Genomic DNA, 21,025 nt, shown 5'->3' on the forward strand with positions numbered 1-21,025 from the left:
GAGAAGCCAATGTGTTCTGTTTTCAGCTTGAGGCTGAGATGGCATCTATAAGTATCAGACCTTGTCCAGTGACCCTGTGACATTTCCAATTCAACTCTCACACATCTACTCCTAGAGTAACTTCAGACATTCTGCTCAGCCTAAAGCCGTGCCAGTGGTCGGAGATGTGATGGAGATTATTGAAGCAAATTTGCAGAAGATGAAATGTCAGTTTGCATCCCAGTGAGACATCTGTCAGTTCTAATATTTCAGTTTTGATTAGAATGGGAACAAAATCAGCCCAGATTGACATTTTGTAAACATAGTAATCTGAAAGGTCTGATAATTTGTGAATTTCAGGTTGAATTTATAAACCTAGAATCAGTCATCATAATAGATAGGAAGTATAGGTTTTATGTCTATCTTTCACACTTAGAAGTGTAGATAAAAATGATGTGTAATAAACATTCTATTATATCTGATTGTTTGTTCTTTTCTCTTTTACTCCAGAAATCAGAGAAAAGTGACTTGAATGGCAGAATTACTTATAGTATACACAGATTATTAGTGTAAAACCAGAAATTTTAGTGTACATAAAACTTTCACATATTTTGAGAGGAGCCAAGATTCACAAAAGTAAAATGCACAGCAAAGATTTTGTGTACCCAATGCATTGGTTGCCGGCACTAGGAATTTGCAAAAGTTTCATGCTTTGAATGTTTCAAGTTTTACAGAAATGCAGTTGAAACTTATATTATGTTTGATTGAAACTTATTGTAAGTTAATGTCATAAAAAACCTTGATTATTTTTTCCTACCCATGTATAAGTAAATGCCACAAAAACATGGTGTCCAAGTGCATACAATTGCCCGAATGACGTGATCATTCTTTTTTTTTTTTATGCGGGGGGTCATTAGAGGCATGAATTGATACTGTACGGTATATAGATCAATATATATACTGTAATTATGCTGATTTGTGTGAATTATAAAATGGGGTTTAATAATATCTTGGGCATAAAAGGTGTATACTTGTAAGTCAAATAGTGAATGATGCAAATCTGATGTGATTTTATGTCAGTTTTAGAATAATATAAGGAAAAAGTAAAGAGAGTTTCACAAAATTTTATTTTTTGAAAAAAGGTGCACATTTCCTCAACTTGTCACTGACGTATATTGCCCTGCTTTCTGAAAGAATGGAGTCAAGTGTTCTTTTATTATGTGAGAAAAGTGGAAATATGATGAATTTTCTTTGTATTTTCTTGTATTGTTGTACACATGTACACATGTGACATCACAAGCTGCAGTAGTCTTCTTATTCAGCAGTGCTTGAGCAGAAACTTCAAAAATTCATAACTTTTGAACAAATTGGTTTTCCTCAAACTCTCACTAATGTGTTCTACCAATATTGGTGCATTTACTCAACCCGCATGTCTATGAAGGTGAACTTGTCCTTTTAAAAGATGGGGAATCATGGTATTGGTGTGTGCATGTGTGTGTGTGTGTGTTTGCGTGTTAGAGAGCGAGCCTACTGTATACAGTCACACCTGCTTGTAGCGGCCACCTGTCGTATGCCACCCCTAAATGCAATTCCCCCCAAGAGAAAAGCCATGTTAATGACCCTGTCTATAGTGGCCACCTGTCTACAATGGCCACTTTTGTTCGTCTCCCCTGAGTGGCCGCTATAGATGGTTTGACTGTATTTCTGGCAGTCAATCAGTATTATAAATTGCCGTGTTTGAATGATGTTTACCTGATATTAAAACGGGATGAGTACTTTATGGGCCACCTGCTCTGTCAAAGGAAAGAACAATAGAAGCTGTAGACTCCATGTCATAAAAAGAGACTAGTGATACATGTATGTGACACTTGTTGCTGATACCACAGCCAATACTGAAATGTTTGCTGCTGAGTGGTTGCTGCTCAGTTTTTTCTGTCACAGTAGCAGCTACTTTTCTATGTTGTTAGTGCTCCTGGATTTCATGAAACATGTCTTGCCCGGTTGCTTGACAACCTTTGTTTAATGGCACTGTTCATTTATTTGATAGGGAATAATTTCCTGGTATTGTATTGCAATTTGCTGTGTATTTTTTAACCAATGCTGCACAAACTTCTTTGGTGTATCAGTTTTCTTTCACAGAAGTGTACAGGATATACCATTTGAAATATTTTTCATCAGCTGAAATTTGTTAATAAAATTCGTGAGTTGGAAAATTATTCCCTGTTTTTACATGTGGAACAACTGGATCTTCTTCATGTTGAAATTGAAGTTAAAGGGGTATTTCACACCAGTTAAAAGTTATTCTGATAAGAAAAAGTAAAATTTCATGCAAAATTTTGTAAGCACAGCATTCCAATTTTGATCAAAATGGGATGAAAATTAGGGAAGTTATGAAATTGTGAAGTTTTGCTAATTTTCACAACACACTTGTTGAACAGTTGTGGATATGCAAATGGTGGGCTGATGATGTCATTGCCTCACAATTTGCCATGTAGTTTGCTCACAAGAACTAAAAATTTCCAGCTTTTGCCAAAATTATTCCCCTATGTCATGAACATTGAATGGTTTCAGTTGCATTGAGTAATTGAAACATTGCTGGAATGATGGAGAAATAAATGCACAAATGTTTGTTTTTTCTTTTGTTTTCTCTTCCAGGGTGACCCAGTGCATCAGAAGCATGTCATTGTCACATTCCATGATATTGGACTAAATCGTGAGTAGCCTGACATGGTCTGTATTCTAATTCTAACTGAAAAACAGCCATGGCTGATGTTAGTACCATGATTAAATAAAATGAGTGAAATAAGATGAATGAATTAATGGAGAGTAAATTGCTTTCCAAGGTCGTGATGCCTCCATGTCATAATGGTGATACATGCTTATCCTGTTAATGGTAGTGCAGTTAAAAAAGTAATTAAAAAAAAAAGACCAGTCTAGAGCATATGAATGAAGTGCACCTTGCTATTTATTGTTGTTGTTTGTTTTTTTTTTTACATCACCTCCTGTCTTGGGTTTGCAAGTAAAGGATTATAAGGAATTGATAGTCAATGAGAGTTGTTGATAGTAATTAATAATTTACTGTTGAAAGATAATTTACTGTGTGGTAGAGATATGTAGAATAAAGAATCTACTGTAAATCATAATGCCTACATTGATTACTATTGGATACTGTCGGAATAGAAAGTGTGAACAGTAGCTACCATCTGGTGTCTGAAAATAGACTAATTGTTGGTCCAGGGATCTGCATGTTTGCTTCTATCTTCCCTGGGAATATTAATCAGGCTTGTGCTAATAGGAAAGGTCACCAGCCCAACTCCTTTTATCGCTCATTCTTTCTTTCCCTTCATCCCTCTTTCTCTCTCTTTCATTCATAGCCAGTGATGGCTGGGTTTGGCTGGGTTTGCCAGCTTTCTGCCCAGGGCAAATTGTAAAGGTCAAGTTTTATATCTAACACTGGAATTTGCCAGCTATTACTGGTTATCATCACAGGGAGGTAGGGTGGGGCTTGTAATGTAGACAGGCGACGTCACACATAGTATGCATGCTGGAGTACAAGCTTTATATGAGTATTGTGATGTTTGCCCAAGGATTTACAGTGATGATATGTGCCAATATCTGTCCATCAAGTGCTAACATACTACCAAACTACGTGTACATGATATACATGTCTGTTCTCAGTGTTTTGTTGCAAAGTTCCCGAACCTTTCTGAAATGAAGGATTTGTGTAGTTGCTTCCTTTTGTCATTTCTTGATATGAGATTGTAGATAAGATATGTTGTTGCTGTGAACATATCCAACTTATGCAGGATATTCAGTGACAAGATTTAAAGTGTAATATAACACTTCTCAGATATAAACTTGTACAGTGGGGTGAATATAGTGTACACATTTGAATCTCTGTCCTCTGCGTTTGCATAGGTCTTTAAATCTGGATCTGCTGAGTGGGTTCTGTTTATTCTTTTAAAGAAATGCAGAAGTATGTGATAAATAATACAAAGGACATTTATCAAAATTTGATTTTTCAGTTATGCCCACTGGGCTATCAGACAAATGTCGCATTATTATACAGAAAAGACCAAAGCACTATATGTGCCACATATTTCAGTGTTTTTGCTTGTGTAAATGTTGAGAGTTCACTGAACATCATCATGAAATCAATAGATCCTCAAAATATCAACTTGGGGGAAACAGATCATTGTGTATCATCTCTAGAGTAGGAAATCATTAATCTTTCTCTTGAGAAGAGGTACCTATTTCTCATTCTATCATTTTTATTCTTGATCGCAAAGTCAGCCATGCACAAAGTTTTCTGGTAATTCCTGATTTTCAAAACAAGCACATGAAGTTTTTGTATATTGTGTATATAGTATTTTTGAAATCTGATTGTGTAGATGCCCTGTCCACATGGGCTTAAAGGTACATAGTAACTTGCATTTCACATGTGACCGTGCACCTCAAAACGAACATAAAGTCGCACACACTGATTTTGTGTGAGGACTGAAAATAAGTGAAATGGGTCAACCTAGCCGAACTTGACTTTTTCATATTTTCTGAAAGACCGGGTCTTCTTTTACATTGTGCTAAAATTTGGTATCATAAAACGGGCAGGAAAGTGTGTTTTTTTAGCAGTTTATCTTGAACATTTTTGGTAGAATAGTGTGATTAGGTGTGTCTTTAGAATCCCTTTTTCATTTCTGAAAAACCTTGTCCACACTCTTCACTTTCAACTCTAATAACTTTTGAAAGGATAGTGCTACTGCTTTGAAAGTTGGCATTAATTATGGACAGAATGTGTTTATGAGGCATGCTTAATTTCAGTTTAATCTGATAATCCCTTCATTGTTGTTACTCTGGTGGTTTACCCCCTGTTTTTTGTCCCATTCATCGCACAGCCAGCACGGTTTGGTAAAGATTACAGTAAGCGCTTGAATGGACACTGTACTTCAGAGCCTCTTTTCTCAGTTCACACTTTTCCTGAGTTTGTGCTTTCTTCCCAATATTTAGATAGATTAGGAGAGTCCATTTGATTTGAGTTATACATCATTTTAAAGCTTAAAGTCTGCTCCTTCAGAATATGGTCTTAACTAAAAATTCATGTCTAGCGACTTTTTGTTTGTTTTGAGGTGCAGGGTCACATATTAAGTTGACAATTTTGCATTGTTCTCAGCCTGCTGTCCCTATTCTTTACTGAGGATGAGGACAGGTAGCTGGAGTATGTTCTTTTTCAATGGTGGCATTCTAAGATATTTACTAAAATCATGTAAGGAGAAAGAATTACAAAAACTGTTGTGAATGAACATTTGTTGCAATAATAATAATATAAATGTAATTTTCACACATTTTCATGTGTTGTAAGATACAACCCTGTAAGTGATTGTTTGCTGTGTTAAAGGACAAGTTCACCTTCATAAACAAAAGGATTGAGAGAATGTAGCAATATTATTAGAACACATCATTGAAAGTTTGAGGAAAATCAGACAATCCGTTCAAAAGTTATGAATTTTTGAAGTTTTTGTGCAGTACTCGCTGGATGAGAAGACTACTGCAGTGTATGAATAACTTAGATGTCACATGCGTACAACAATATAAGGAAAATATAAAGAGAATTTCACAAAATTCCATCTTTTGAAAAAAGTACACATTCCTCTGACTCGTTACCGACAAATGTTATGGGTAATATTATTCCCCCTGCCTTAAGAAAGAGGCAAGTCAAGTGCTCTTTTATTATGCGAAAAAACTGATAATATGTTGAATTTTCTTTTACATTTTCTTTATACTGTTGTACGCATATGACTCACAAGCTGTAGTAGTCTCCTCATCCAGCCGTTCCAACACCAAAAATTAAAAAATTCATAACTTTTGCATCGATTGTCCAATTTTCCTCAAACTTTCACTGACGTGTTCTACTAATATTGTTGCATTTTCTCAATCCTTATGTTTATGAAGGTGAACTTGTCCTTTAACCACCTTATTTGTGTTTTTCTGGCCCATGGCAGACACATCATGGGTAAAGTTCATCAACACAAAGGCCATGGCACCGATGGTGGGCAAAGTCTGCTTCATTCATATCAATGCCCCAGGCCAGCAGGACAATGCCGATGACCTGCCTGACTCGTAAGTTTGACCTTGTCCAGTCTTCCTCATTATAACATGAAGAGAGGACATTGTAATTAGTGTACCAGGTGTGACTGGGCTAATAGAAAGCTAATGGGAATCCTTCCAAGGCTGGGTATGTAATGTGAGCACAATGAAGTAAAGGACTCAAGCCTTTAATAAGGATTCCTGTGATGATAATACCATTCTCAGTGCATGCAACATAAAATGTTATTTGGTTGATCAAAATTACAAAATTTTTATTACCTAGATAATGTGTATGTTTGCAAGCTTTGGGTCACGATCCAAATCGCAATAATTTGTGCAATTTTTGCACTCACATGCAAAGTTATGTTTACAGTGACTGCAAAAAACTATGACAAACCTACCCCCTGGCTTATTACAAAGCAAGGTAATGATAAACATCTGTAGAGGGACAGGGAGATAATGACTTTTTCTTCTCTAATCATAAAGTTTGCCCCAAGCAATCTTAATAGGGCATGTTACATAATAAAGTCTGCTCATGTAATACCCAGTTCTGCTAAACCTTATCTCTTCAAGGAATAGTGAACATGACTGAGTCTTAATAGATCATACAGTGAACAGGTTAGATTTACAAAGATCTCTTTTTTTCCATATAAAACTTAAAAGGAAAGATTTTATTTAAAAGTGCAGTGAGGCAAGTGAATTGTGATGAGTACAGAGACCGTTATATGTCTCTGTACTCTGGTAAAATTGGATTGAATCTAATCACAAGGCCTCACACTTAAAAAATGATAAAAAAGAGAGAATGAAGTGTAATTCTAATTGAGTTGTCATTTGCTATACGATGATTGCCATGAAAAATTGTATCTTCAAACTTTGGAAAAAAGAAAAAAAGCAAACCCAGACCAGAGGACAGAAAAGCCAGAATCTGGGATAATTAATATCTAGTTTTTGGTAAATTTTGGATAGGCCTGAAAGAATAGACTGATACATTTGAATTTATACAGACAAAACAAATGTTCATGAGAGCTACTTTGTAGCCCAGTGTTAATATAGCAATGGCAATTCTCGCTATTGCCAATGACGTAAAAAGTACCCAAATGTGGCTTTTTCGTCAATATTTAGTGCACTTCTGGTGTGGGGCATATTTTGCACAGCGCTAGCGTGTGCTTATGTGTACTTTACCTATAGCGCAGCGCCGACCACGGATACTAGTACAGTAGGCGGCTGTACCCGAGCCAACCAGTGGCCAGGCCTGTGATGGATACATACTGTAGCTATAGCCTCCGCATTGCCCTAGGCCTTGCATGAGCATGCACCACATGCACGTACGCGACACAAGCTAGACATACCGGTACATCGTACTGCTTGATCATGCGATCGATTTGCACATCAATGATCAGTCATCTCTGCATAGGCTGAAAATAATAATAATACTAGAAAATATTCACCCACCTGGATATCGTCGTGGAATGCCCATCTTTTTTTATTTGTACTCTGTCGAGGTGCTATGAACACAATCGGGAATGAACCGTGATCGTGAACTTATCCTGTGTCCGATCGAAGCAATTTCTTCCGAGCAAGTCGCATGCGCGCTGCGCTGTGGAGTCACCCGCAAACTTCACCCACGCGGCCATGTCACGCCTCGCATGCCAGTAAGGGACCTATTTCTGTAGAATTTGTTCATTTATTTGTTGTGCGAACAACACTTGACAGCTCTTCAGTAATGACCCATGGTCGTATTTACAGCAATTTCTCCAGAATGGAGAAATTTCAAATCATATTAAAGCTAAAATTCAAGTCGAGGAAACAGTAAGTACACATAGAATACAGTCAGTTGTATGTGTAAATAGCATTAGTCACGTATCACACGTGTACGAACGGAAGTGACTTCGCTCCCGGACTATCCCATAATGCACCATAAATGACGCTTAAATCAGCAGGTACTTTTCACGTCATTAGCGATAGCGAGAATTGCGATGCAAACTAGATTCATGGTATGGAAGGTAATATAGTGGAAACAAATGCACAGAATACATGTACTTTGTTATGAGATCCTCTGTTGAAATAAAATGTATTAACTTCATTGCATGATGAACTGGACAAATTTTTGAATGCATTACTAGTCCTTTGGTTGAATTTTCAATCATACGTAGTGCAGTGAGTACTGGTGCTCATGTCTATGTGATATGGTATTTTGAATAACCCATTCTCTTGTTGGATGGGAGGCATGCCTAAAGTAGATGTCAAAAGGGAGTGTCTTTTTTTTTTCCTAAGACTGCCCCACCCCTCCCCCCTGCAAAGATGATTCACATGAGATCACTTACACACGAGCAACACACACACACACACACACACATAAACACACACACACATAAGCGCACTGAGACATGTATTGTAGTCTACCATTTTTGTTTTTTTGATCATGTGATAGACTGACGTAGGCAATATAATGTCTGTCACATGCAGACTTTCATGCTAAACATTACTATAATGATCATTTGTTGTTGTATTTTGTTTGTTTGTTTGTTTGTTTTTTCCATACCTCTCTCAAGTACTGCTCTTCTTTTCCTTATCCAGTTTCAGGTTTCCTAAGATGCAGGAGTTGGCAGAGGAAATACCCAACATCCTGAAAGAGCTAGGGTAAGACACTCAGGAAATTAATAGTTCACTACCATTGCAGAAGAACCATCCCCTTTCAGTGCATATGCTTTTCCGAATGCTGCCTTTTGGAATGGTTTTTGTTGCTTTATTTTTGTCTAAACATTTGACATACCACTGTTAACTTATCTTCTTTTTTTTAATGGTAGTTTATGTATAATCATCTAGAGGGATATATAGCCTTGTTCACATTCAGAGATATTTTTAGTTTATATGTACATTTAATTCATCCATGTAGTTTCCTTTCAGATGGACAAACTGTTGAATTTAATTGTCATTGAGATGTTATAATCTTTAGGGCTTGTAAAGCAAAGGTATCCCTATTTACAAATAATTTACAAACAACTTCAAATGCAGTGAGAGGAGAGAAAATTGTACAGACAATTAGCATGGACCACAGAATGCCTGTTGCAGTTGTAATAGTAGAAGTAGTAGTAGTAGTAGTAGTAGCAGTAGTAGTAGTAGTAGTAGTAGTAGTAGTCACTATAAAAGAAAAAAAAATACTCCACAAGTTTATGAACTGCCTCTGATTGTGGAGTACAGGCTGAAGTGTGTTAGTGTTTTAGCAAAATTGGAGCAGATACCTAAAGAAAGTTGAGAATGATACACAACTGTAACAGAGCATTTGTATTCAGCCGAATGTGACATTTTGTGCCAACATATTATTTCAATAAACATGGATTGTAGCCTTACATTACAGCACTTTTAACTATCCCCACTTTCTGAAACCTTATTTGAATCATTTCGTATTGACTTTCTCCAGTAATGTAGAAATAAGTTTGTCATGTGAGTATGAACATAAGGATGTCAAATCCATACACAGAGAAGATACATGGATGCATGTAATGTTGAAATAGCAGGTGATGTTGATGTATGTATGGTGTGTAGTACCTTCTCTGATTGTGGCTGATAATTTGATTCATGAAAGAGGAACCCACCCCTCCCCCCAACATGATGCCCAAAATTGTGTTTAAACACTCTGCAATGAACAGTTCCATGGGGCCTTTGAGACAATATCTCTTATCCAAACAAACTTATTTGAGTTTCTCTTTGTAAATCTATGACAGTACCTGAAACTTGTGAGGTGCTCTGTAAATATCTGCAAAAATTGTTTGTTTCACTTTGTGAATCCCTCAGAGTACCTGAAACTTACAATGTACTTTGTAAATGCTATTTGTATTTTACTTGTTAAATTCTTTAGAGTACCTGAAACTCTTGATCTGATTGGTCTAGGTGAAGGGGCTGGTGCTAATATATTATTTGTGTTTTACTTTGTGAATTCTTTAGAGTACCTGAAACTCGTGAGCTGATTGGTCTAGGTGAAGGGGCTGGTGCTAATGTTCTCCTCAGGTTGGCTGTGAGTATTACCACTATATAATTCATTTTATCTCTCTTATTCAGTAGTATGGTGAGAGGCTAACATTTGGCCATTTTCCTTTATAACAGATCTGCATAGAGTCTTACAGGATAACAGAAGATGTAGTTTTCATGAAATCGATATAATTTGCTGTTCAGTGGACTTTGGCATAAAGGTCAGCAGTAATATATTCCAAACCCTACAGAGGAGCAGCAAATATCTGTAGTAAAAGTATCACTGTAAATAGATGCTTGTGAGAACCTTTTATGACGAAGGATGCAGTTTTGCTCATTGTAACTAGCTAGTATTATCGAGCCTATTATAAATGCTCCCAAATCAGCGAGGATGCTGAGGCTTAAAAATTGATGTCTTTCATCAGATCTTGTACTTTTTTAAATTATGTGGATATCTGTGAACAGGAAGTCAGAATCTTATGCAGCATATCCTAACACGTATTAAAGTTACCCCCTTTTGTCTTGGATGCAAAGTACAGTTGTTTTTATTCCACCTATCCAGACATGCATATGTAGTGAGATTAGCAGCATTGCCACCGGCTGCCAATTAATTTGTTGCTTTCCCTTGGTTCCCTCAGATGAAGCATCCCAAGCGCATCCTGGCCTTATGTCTGCTTGAGTGCACAACCACCTCGGCTGGCTTCTCAGAATGGGGAAGTAAATCGGTAAGAAGCATGGGACAAAGTAATTGGCAAGAAAAGATGATCTTTCATATCCACCTCTTGTTTATTGCAAAAAAAAAAAAAAAGAAGTCGTGAAATAGGAGTGTTAATAAGTTACCTTTTAAGAATACTTGGCTGACTCTGAGCAATGCTTTGAGAAAATATTACTACTTCCATATCATGTCATGATTCTTTGTTGTTGTTCCCTCCAAACGTAACTTTGAAAGTGTTTTGAGATGAAACAATGTATTTGTGCAGTAATTTGCTGAGAACTGATGAGCAATACCTTTGGTCAGTAAGAATTAATTCTGTGGTCACTTGTCCGAACCTTGACCGGCAGGTGGCTTCCTGGCAGCTGAAGCATGGCCACAAGATGACCGCTCACGCTGAGAAGTATATCCTCTGGCATCATCTTGGCACGCGAACAGTAAGCTATCTCGTCTTCTCTATCACAATTCGTCAACTCAAGTTTCATTTCTGCAAATTCAATCTGAACTTCGACCTTTAGTGTGTCTGAGAAACTTGTGCAGCGGTCAATGGACAAGACTTTGATGTGGTATTATCTTGAGGTATTAAGGCGCTCTATTTCTCAATATATGCTAGTTAGGTGAGCCATTAACTGACAGGTTTTGAACAGCTTCATTAAAGTTTGATGTTTTGAGAAATTCAATATAAATTGGTTTCCCTTAGTAGTGTTCTATCTGGTCAACAGATTCATGAATTTGATGTTCTCAGTGTGCCAGAACAGTATCATAGATAGCCCCTTGGATAGAGCTTTCATTGAATGTGTAGTATTCATTTCCTAGTATTATATGTGTAGCAGTTACGTAGTAATACTGAACAGTCTGTTTCTGTGTTAGTGTATACGCCATATATTTCATGAGTCTAAATTTTCACGAATAGGGACTTCCCAACGATTTTGCAAGTGGTTAAATTTGCGATCTTGGAGTCCTGTACTGAACGGAGAGGTGTGCATGCATCCGTCACATTCACATCGGGATCGAGTCAATATTTTCGCTTGTCTTTGATTTTGCTAATAGCAACTGACTCGCGAAATTCCCGAAAATAAACACCTCACGAAATATTCGGCATATACAGTAATTACTCTCAGCTGAAAACAGACATATCCGTACAAGAGTAAACCTGTTTATTGCTGGTGATATGTGATAAAGATTCATGTGCCTAGACAGTTTAGCGGAGTTAAGCTGTATTAGATGCGTGTTTAGTTTGCTGTTGAATTTATAATACACTTCGTTGAGTGTCCACATCTTGGGATAATTGTCACATCAGGATGTCAGAAATCAATCCTAGACTCTGTCACCATGCCCAGATAGAAGACCTTCTGGCTGATCAGTGTAATGAGACATAGATGGCATATGTTATCAAGACTTGTGGATGAATGATTGTATTAAACTCTTTTCATTCCACATTACTAGCAACAAGCAATGCCCATTTTGTAATCAAGAAATCAAATAGCAACATGATACCCAATCCTTAGTGTGAAAATCAATTATGATCTCCATGAGGTTGTCCGTGTTTGTTTCATAAGCAGACTAGGGTAAGTTGACCTGTTGAAATGCTTTCCTCATGTTAATGTTTGTCAGTGGGCAGTTGAAGAGCATCATCTAAATTAGCTGCCTTAGAGTCCTTAGTTGCCTTGTAATGTGATATGTCTTGTTTCAAAACAAGAAATTGATGCCCAGGTTAGTCAAAAATCTTAGGAAATATCCCCTTTCCATCCTAGCTGGAAGCTTCAATGCCATATCTGACCTTTGATAACAGCTGTGGCCAGTTGGCATCCAGGCACCTATTTTCCCAGATTATGTGATAAATCCCAATGTATGAAGCTCATTGGCCCGAAATCACAAAGATGGTACAATTGAAACCGTGGTTTAAACCATGGACAATTTGTATGGCTCGCCTAGTGTTGCATGGCCTATTTCATTAAGAAATCAGTCATTTCGTCAACTAAATGCGTTTTGTTGTAGTGCAGTAAGGTGTAGATGTACGAGTCAGTCATGATTCAATAATGTACCACTTTCCAGCACAATGCGGAGTATGTGGAGATTGTGAAGCAGTATCATGAGAACCTGTACAAGAGGATGAATGCACACAACCTTGGACTCTTCATCGACTCCTTCTACAAGTGAGTTTCTATATTACTACAGGTGTAAGGAGTTCAGGTTTTGAAGACAAACTACAGTAAAAGAGGAAATTTTTGTGGTGTTGAAATTTTTTGCACATTTCGCACAAGCATAAACTTGCACAAAAATAAAAACACTGAATATTTTTGCTTCCCAAATGTTCCAGTAGTTGATGTCTAATGCCGTGGAATTAAACACACACAAAACTCTTTTTACCCAGCCGAGCGTGAAGAATTAGTCACGCGAAAATATCCACTTTTACAGTATCCCAGTTTCAAAGAATCTACAATCAGTCTCAAACAAATGAAAGATCAAATCTAAACAGCCTATACAGTAATACATAAAACATGATATGTAACAAAACATGTTTTGTAGTATGTCTTGTTGTGCAGTAATGTAATTCACTGTAGCAAATGAGATTCCATGAGGAATTTGAAAGGATGCTGTGTTTTTCGCATTCAGGTTGTGCTAAGCAGCATTAGCATTAATGCAGAATGCAGAGAATCTGTAGCAAGACCTTCTGTGTGTTGCTTCTGCTGAAGTCAGGAGTGAGTCAGCGTATGTATGTTGACTAGCTTCTTGTTTTAACTTTCAGCAAGCCCCTCGAAGAGATGCAAGTTTCTTGGCAGGAATTCAAATTTTGCTGAACATCTGGAGCAACTGAGTATAGTGGAGGAAATTTGGGGGTTGCATAGGAAGGCAGCGTTTGTTGATGTTTTTTTGAGACACACGAAAATCCACCTAAGGGACATAGATAGAATAGAAGCTGCCCCAGACCCCTTGTGGTATGAAGGCTGGAGAAGGGTTAGAGACTGAAGATTGGCAGAGAGGAAGTGACCCATGCTGGAGGTCATTTCCTCAGGCTGGGCCGGAGGAGAGTCCTGGGGGCCATTTCATGAAGCGTTTTGGTCGGATATTTTTCTGACAAACTGTTATAAGCTACTGAAATCGTCGCATGTGATTGGCTGACCAATTTGTCTGACAAAACGCTTCATGAAATGCCCCCCCCCCCCCAGGTCTCAGACCCTGTGAATCATTTCTTAGGAAGGGGGTGTCCACTGGGCCAGGCAGCTGCCTCATGTCCAGGCCTCGGTACAAGGCTTCTTCAGGCAGAAATCTGACAGTGCACAGGACAGTGACTTGCAAAGCTTGCCCTACTTACTAACCTGGATTCTCTGACCCCCTGCATCAGTAAGCAGACACTGACTTGCAAGACATACCTCAAATTTGTTTTGATGCACTTCTATAAGCTCTTTGTGCTTCAAAGTTTTGATAGTTCAAGATAAAAAGACAGCTTTGAATGCATACGAAATGAATAAGTATTAGCATAATATTGAAAACAAATTTATCTAATCATGTAAACAGAAGTTTGCAAACAAGGACGATATAAGAAGATAGTTTCTAAAATGAAGATATAAAGATATTCGTCATGTAGTATGAACAGAAAACAAATCGCCTTCATTGCGGTAGACGGTCATACTATTTTTATGAGAAATGTGCCAGTCAGATGGAGGAAATGATTTATCCCATTCCGTACGGGAACCTGGTGGCCTGCATATTAAGTCTGTGGGCATTTCAGTATTCAGTATGGAACGGGTTAATATGTTTTGGGTCTTGGGAATAACCTCCCAGATACTGTAATTCTCTGTAGGACTGATACACAGCTCTCCAAGTGAGCAAACAGTGGGTGAATGGAAAAACTTGCCACTTTAGTATGTTCTTTTTTGGTTTGTATTTCCTCAATTTATTCGGAAATACCCTGAAGAAGTAAAAACAACCCATGATTTATAATGCCAGCTGAAAAATTTATCATCAGTTGGCTTGTATACTTGCCGAAACCAGGTATATGCTGTGAGAATAACCCAGCTGCTGTGCAAGCCTCCACACTTCCATGTGGAGTCCTTTGCCGACAAACTCTTTAACCTCTCAAAAGAGATTGGAGACATGAAATATCACTTATTCATGGGGCCACTCTGTGCTTGCCTCGGTGTCTTCCTTCGCCTCAATCCCCACACAACCTGATCAAGAGGTGACGACTGCCGAGGCTGGATAGCGGCCAACACCTGCAGAGGGGAAACGATACAATGACTCGGCAAGGATAAGAGGTGTCATTGAACATTGTGGTTGCTTGAATTTCCCATGAAGGAAAAGATGTGTCAGAACCTTTGCTCTTACCAGTTGAGAGAGAATCTTGGCAGTAACTTGTAGCTTCTGAAAACGTTTAATATTCTATCTTTGTTAGGAAAAAATACCCAAATCTAACAAAGCCAGCACTCCAAACTCTGCAACTTTGGTAATTTGTTATGAAGCTAAATAAACATTTGTGGAATTTCAAATACAAATTTTGTTGTATATTTTCAAGCCTGTATCAATTGTCTTCCAGCTTGACTAAATGCCACAGCATTGTTTTAGCTCAACAATGAATCCTACCCTCCATGCTGGCATATTGTATTTATGATATTACCTTCGTTGTTTACTTATTGTTCCATGATGTTTGCACCCTACAGAAAAATGATCGATTAACTAGTATTCAATGATTGTCACATTTCTAATAATCTATTTACATCTTTCCTTTGTAGCCGAACAGACATCAGCAATCACCTGAAGGAGATCACTCTGCCTACCCTTCTTGTGACTGGCAGCAAGTCACCTCATGTCCATGAAGTGGTGAGAAGCATTCATGTCCACTAGATTGCTGTATTTAAGATAAACTCAGAAACTCATGTTTTCTAACTTCATAAGTCCCTCCCCCAATTTTCATCCCAACTAGGTTCAACTGCAGAAGCAAAAGCAGCAATAAATTTCCTTCAATAGCAGTGAATATTTCAGGGTGTTCAAGGACAAGATATTTGTCCTGGTTGATCCAGTGAATGGTGAAGAGGGTGCCCATGAATGTCAGTGATATCTTGAACAGATTACGTGTTAAAAGTATGTTTATTTATTTTTGATTTGTTTACTCTTGATTTGTTTGTTGCCTTTTTTTTTTTTTTTCTTGGATAGTGGTATGTGATCAATTACTTTTATACTATTCTGATCAATTTTGTAAATAGATGGCCAGTGTCTTGACCCCCCCCCCCAAAAAAAAAAAAAAAAAATAATAATAAAAAAAAATTAATAAAAAAAAAATAAATAATTAAAATAGAACAAAAAAAAAACCATACACACACAAAAAAACAATTATTGCCAAGCCTTGTGTAATATGATCAAAGAGATTGAGATGACTATGAATCAAATGTCAATGTATGCTGTGCTCTGTTTATTGCAGGAGAAAGTGTATGAGGCACTCCCATCCAAGAAGGACTCCCAGATCCTCATTGCCAAGGATGTTGGAGGTGACATCAAGGAGGAAAATGTGAGTCACCATGGCAACAAAATACACTTCATACAGTACACTTCGTACAGTATTTAGCAATGACCTTGGAGCAGTCTAATGGAGAGTAGATGATAGAAAGTGTTTTGTTGATGTTTCACTATGAAAGAATGGATGTGAGACCTGGTGTGGATAGTCAGGACATGTATGGCCTCCTTAGGTCTAGGTAGTTCAGGGTAGAGTCGAGAACAGCATAGGACACATCATCAGTGTTTTCATATAGGTAAGAAGGCACTGCACTTTACACCATACTCTGGGTAAAATTTGACAGGAGCATATTTCAGTAATATGTGACCTTCTGACAAAATACCAGTCTGTAATGCTGTTATTTTACTTACCAATCTCTGTAAAATGAATGTTTTATGATTAATTTTGTTTGACTGTGTTCATCCTACAATTCGGGGAGGAAAGCCTCGAGCCTTCATGATTAAGTTTGCCTTTTCCTTCCCTGGCAACCAGCAGTTTGCACCTGGAATCACCACAATCTATGTGTCATGTAATGTGATTTTCTGTTTGTATTTTGTCTTGAAATGCAAAATAGATAATAATTTAAAAAATAAAAAAAAATAAATAAATAAATAACAATAATAATAATAATAATAATAATAATAAAAAAAATAATGATAACAATAATAATGATAATAATAAATTTATGTGCTTTTATGTTATAGGCCATTTTTGTATTAAGTGAAATCCTTTATCCAACACTTGTCTGCATTTTATTGTTTAGATTGTGATGTAACTATCTTATTATTATTATTATTATTTATTCGGCTTTCATTCACAAATTTCATAGTACATATTTCGAAATCAGAACATACACTGGAGTGGTAAGGGTGCACCAGGTTGGGCAGCCCGGATCTGGAAAGAGCCAACTAAATGACTTGGGCCCTCAGGCCATCCTCCCCAACCCACCTGGTGCACCCAAAACAGTCAGTTTACAATATCAAAAAAATACAAAAAACCGTTTCGTTATAAGAACAATAAAAGGTGACTGTCCTCAGCTGTTATGTGTGCTTAAAGGAATCTCACTAAACCTCATGGTATAGGTAATATGCAACAATGTTTTTTGTGGCCTTTATTGCAAAGGTGACTGTCCTCAGCTGTTGTAATCCTATTGTCTGTCTTTTCCCACCCCCCAGGCCAACTCTCTGGCCGAGGGACTCCAACTGTTCCTGCAAGGTGTTGGCCTGAGTAAGTACCTCTCTCTCCTCTCCTCATCCCCCTCTTGTTACCCCTCAGCCATTCCTTAGACAGTCTCCATCTCTCGCCATCTGTCTTCAAAACATACTCTTGGGTTTGTCCTGCGGGGGAATCACATCCATAGCATTGAATACAAATCATTTGCTAACACCTCACAGTTTCAAGCAATATCGATTGCCCTAATCTATCTTAGCAGTCCACCATTAACATCCATTCCTAATCCACAACATTATGCTAAGCATGAATATTATTATTACATTTATAATACGGCTTTAATATAGGAACTGAGTTACTACCAGCAGTAGTCCTAAAACTGGTCATCCACTCAGCAGTGTGATGCAACAGACACTGGGGTGTTTGTTTTGTATATTCACTATTCAAAGTTCTTGATTGCTATATTTTCAGTGTGTAGATTGTTATTCTTGCCAGCTTGTATCTTACATGTATTTATTTTTACTCACATACCCCAGGAGGGTGATTGAGTTAAACTAAACTAAACTAAACTAAACTAAACTAAACTAAACTAAACTAAACTAAACCAATGCCATCTCTACCACCTGTCATCACAGCTGTCAATAATTCTTTTAGATAAAATTCACTTTCACTAAAAAATAAAAAAATAGATAAAAATCTGCATGAAGTTGTAGAGGTCTAAAACTTGCATTTGTAAGGGCATGGATGAGATAACTATGTGTAAAGTGCCAGGTGCTACAATTTGTTTGTTCCCATAATCTTTGATATTCACACTCTTACTAAAAAACAACAACAAAAAACAAAAACAAAAAAAAAAAAAAAACTGTGACATTGTAGATATTAATACTTAAAGTTATAAGGAGTGACATGGGTTAGATAAGTATATTGCCAGATGCTACAATAAGTTTTGTCCTGTAATCCATGGATGTTTTGTATTTGTCTATTTGCAGTAAGTGTTCGTTTAAGACTAAAACAAATGATAAACTAGAACTAAGATTGTACAGAAGGCAAGACATACTGCACATAATATTTATTCAAGATACTTTGACTTCCAAAAATATGTTTGCATGCTATCTGAAATGAGAATAAGTGCAAGAAGACAAATATTCGAAAACAAGTATAAACTCACATAGAAATTACAATGGAAATGAATGATTCATTAGTGAAGATTCTTGGTTGCATTGTTTTAAAAGTACAAATTTAGATTTAAAAGAATCAGAACACTGTCAATGCAATTGTCATTGAGTCTACTACAGTTGAAGTAATCTTTCTATTTTCATGTGTTCTTATAGTGAGAAAGAAACAAAGGAAGAAAGAGCTAAATAAGTTGAAGTAGAAACTCTCCAGGATTAACACCCATTGTGTGTAGTAGGTGTGTAAGATTGAAAATACACCAATATACCTGAATTTAAGTGTTACAATTTACAAGGGAAACTGATTTTAATAGCTGGCATGTTCTCAATTTTTTTTTATCTAGTGTTAGTCTCAAATACAGCTGCAGTGTAATGGCTCAAATACAAGACTTTTAGCTGCTTTCTCTCCTAAACATTCTTGATCAATGCAGGAAGATACAATAATAGGTCACATTATAACCAAAAGTGGATGAGTGGCTGGTGAAAGCATAAATATTGTTATTCAAATTCATGAAATTCTTCCGTCGAGATGTTTAACATTGCAACTGATTGACATGTTGCCCTACATCGACGTAAATAAGCACTGAATTGGTTAGTCTTTTAGTAGTAGCCATGATAAAAAAATTGTGGGCGTACATGCTCGAGCAGGATATTGTTGTTTCTTCATATAAAATGTGTAATTAGTATTATTGTGAATTATGCTTTTTGAGTCATCTTAACACTATGCTATTAAAGTTGGTAAAGTGAAATTCCACAAATTAATTCCCTGAAGCTTAGTATGAATACTAATATGAACATAGTGACGTGTCTTAATAGAAAGAATTCAGAGTCGGTTATGAAAGAACAAACTCAACAAAAAACAGTTTGCCAACTTACTTCTCACGATGCAAGTAGGATTACAGTGATGCCAAAGAGTTCTGGAAGGGGATGGCTTGGCTGTGCACCTCTGTGATGTAGTCCCTTTGGTGTGACATGTATGAAAATGTTTAGACTAGATGCTAGTGGGATGGGCTTCATCTGTATCTGGTCTGTGTGTCTCAAAGCAAAGCTTAGAACCGCAGAGGCTGAGCACTTGGAATGATGGAGGCTTTTTAGGCTTTTTTGCGTGATTTTTGCTCCTTCTCGGAGTATTTATACTCTATATACTTACAGAAGTTTTAACCTGTGTAATCTATGATGTTGTAATTAGTGATATTCCCCCTGTCTTCCCTCAATCCCCATCATGCCCTGTCTTTGCAAAGTATAGCAGTAATACAGACATTGTGTGTTTCAAAAGATTTAGTTTTTTTCTATGTAGATACCAGCGAGGAAGCTTTAAATGACTTATCCTGAGATGTGCTTTGTTTTGGACATTATATAACGTATTTTTCATTCTGTTGATATCTGGTGATTGGTTGAGTTTGCATTCATAGTCATTGGTAATTAGGAGAACATCAGATTAAGAATGGTTGTATACCAGAGAAGGAAATCTTAAAAAAAAAGGAAAGAGTTCTTATTTTGTGTGTATGCATGGGTTGTTTTTTTTTTTCATTTTAAATATGTTTAGCAGACATATTTTAGAACATACCTATGTTTCAAGAAATGAATAAAAAAATGACATTGTTCTTGGAAGAAATAACTAAAAAGATGATGGCTATAAGTCCAGTTCCACCCCACAAATGTTGACTGTAATAAATCAGACAAACATAATGGTAAACTTCTATCAAAATGCAACATACAAAATATGGAATTAAAATATTTTGTGTGTTTTCACCCAATAGTGACATAGATTGCTATGAATTATGCAAATCATCTAAGATGATGTCATGAACTTGCAACTCCCCAGGTTATGTGAACAAAAATGCAGTAGAAATCATGTTTTGGGTGGATGACTTACTAGTTGCAACCCTTCCCTTCCCTGTAAGTTGTCCTTGCTAGGATGTTGCCACACGGAAAAAAATCTGGTAGAAAAAATCTTGGTTTGTTGTGTTGATATCAAAAAGGAAGCTTCACAGAGATTTGTGTACAGGTCAGTGGGAATCCTTTGAAGCAGTGACATTATCATTGCATCATTTAATTTACATTTTTGGTTGATCCAACTATCGCTGTGTCCTGAAAACATTGATTGATTGATTTTGATTTATTATCACTTTGTGTTTACAAAAACAAAGAAACAAATGTAAGTGAACTACAATGATGATTACAATACAGTGATATTTTGTTTTCCTGACATAAATGATAGTCAAAATGTATGCTTTAGCAACAAAAGATGGTACAAATTTGAAATTAGAATAAGAGAGGGGGGGGGGGGGGTCTAAATTCAAAGCACAGATTCTATTAGGCCTCCGAAGATTGGCGTGACAAAACGTGTACAAATGATATTGAATAAAAGCGAACCTTTGCTGTTCGTTTATGAGAAAGATAGAAGAGATCTGACTGAAAATGTCAAATTTTATAATATAACTTTCTTCT

The 21,025-nt window shown here is 36.9% G+C and overlaps 1 protein-coding gene across 3 annotated transcripts in view; it reads left to right on the forward strand.

Moving 5' to 3' along the window:
• LOC139712159 (uncharacterized protein ZK1073.1-like) overlaps nt 1–21,025 on the forward strand; it is a 64,373-nt gene that overhangs the window by 37,322 nt on the left and 6,026 nt on the right. For all 3 annotated transcript variants that reach the window (XM_071623998.1, XM_071623997.1, XM_071623996.1), the window contains 10 exons: nt 2,635–2,692; nt 5,976–6,093; nt 8,638–8,700; nt 10,006–10,075; nt 10,668–10,754; nt 11,092–11,178; nt 12,797–12,897; nt 15,475–15,562; nt 16,161–16,247; nt 17,408–17,459. In XM_071623998.1, the coding sequence (XP_071480099.1) occupies nt 2,635–2,692; nt 5,976–6,093; nt 8,638–8,700; nt 10,006–10,075; nt 10,668–10,754; nt 11,092–11,178; nt 12,797–12,897; nt 15,475–15,562; nt 16,161–16,247; nt 17,408–17,459 (811 nt within the window). The remainder of the gene's footprint in view (nt 1–2,634; nt 2,693–5,975; nt 6,094–8,637; nt 8,701–10,005; nt 10,076–10,667; nt 10,755–11,091; nt 11,179–12,796; nt 12,898–15,474; nt 15,563–16,160; nt 16,248–17,407; nt 17,460–21,025) is intronic.

This window comes from Diadema antillarum, unplaced genomic scaffold (assembly GCF_040938485.1).
Source record: "Diadema antillarum isolate AM-2024a unplaced genomic scaffold, OU_Dant_1.0 seq00001765_RagTag, whole genome shotgun sequence".
NCBI lineage: Eukaryota > Metazoa > Echinodermata > Echinoidea > Diadematoida > Diadematidae > Diadema > Diadema antillarum.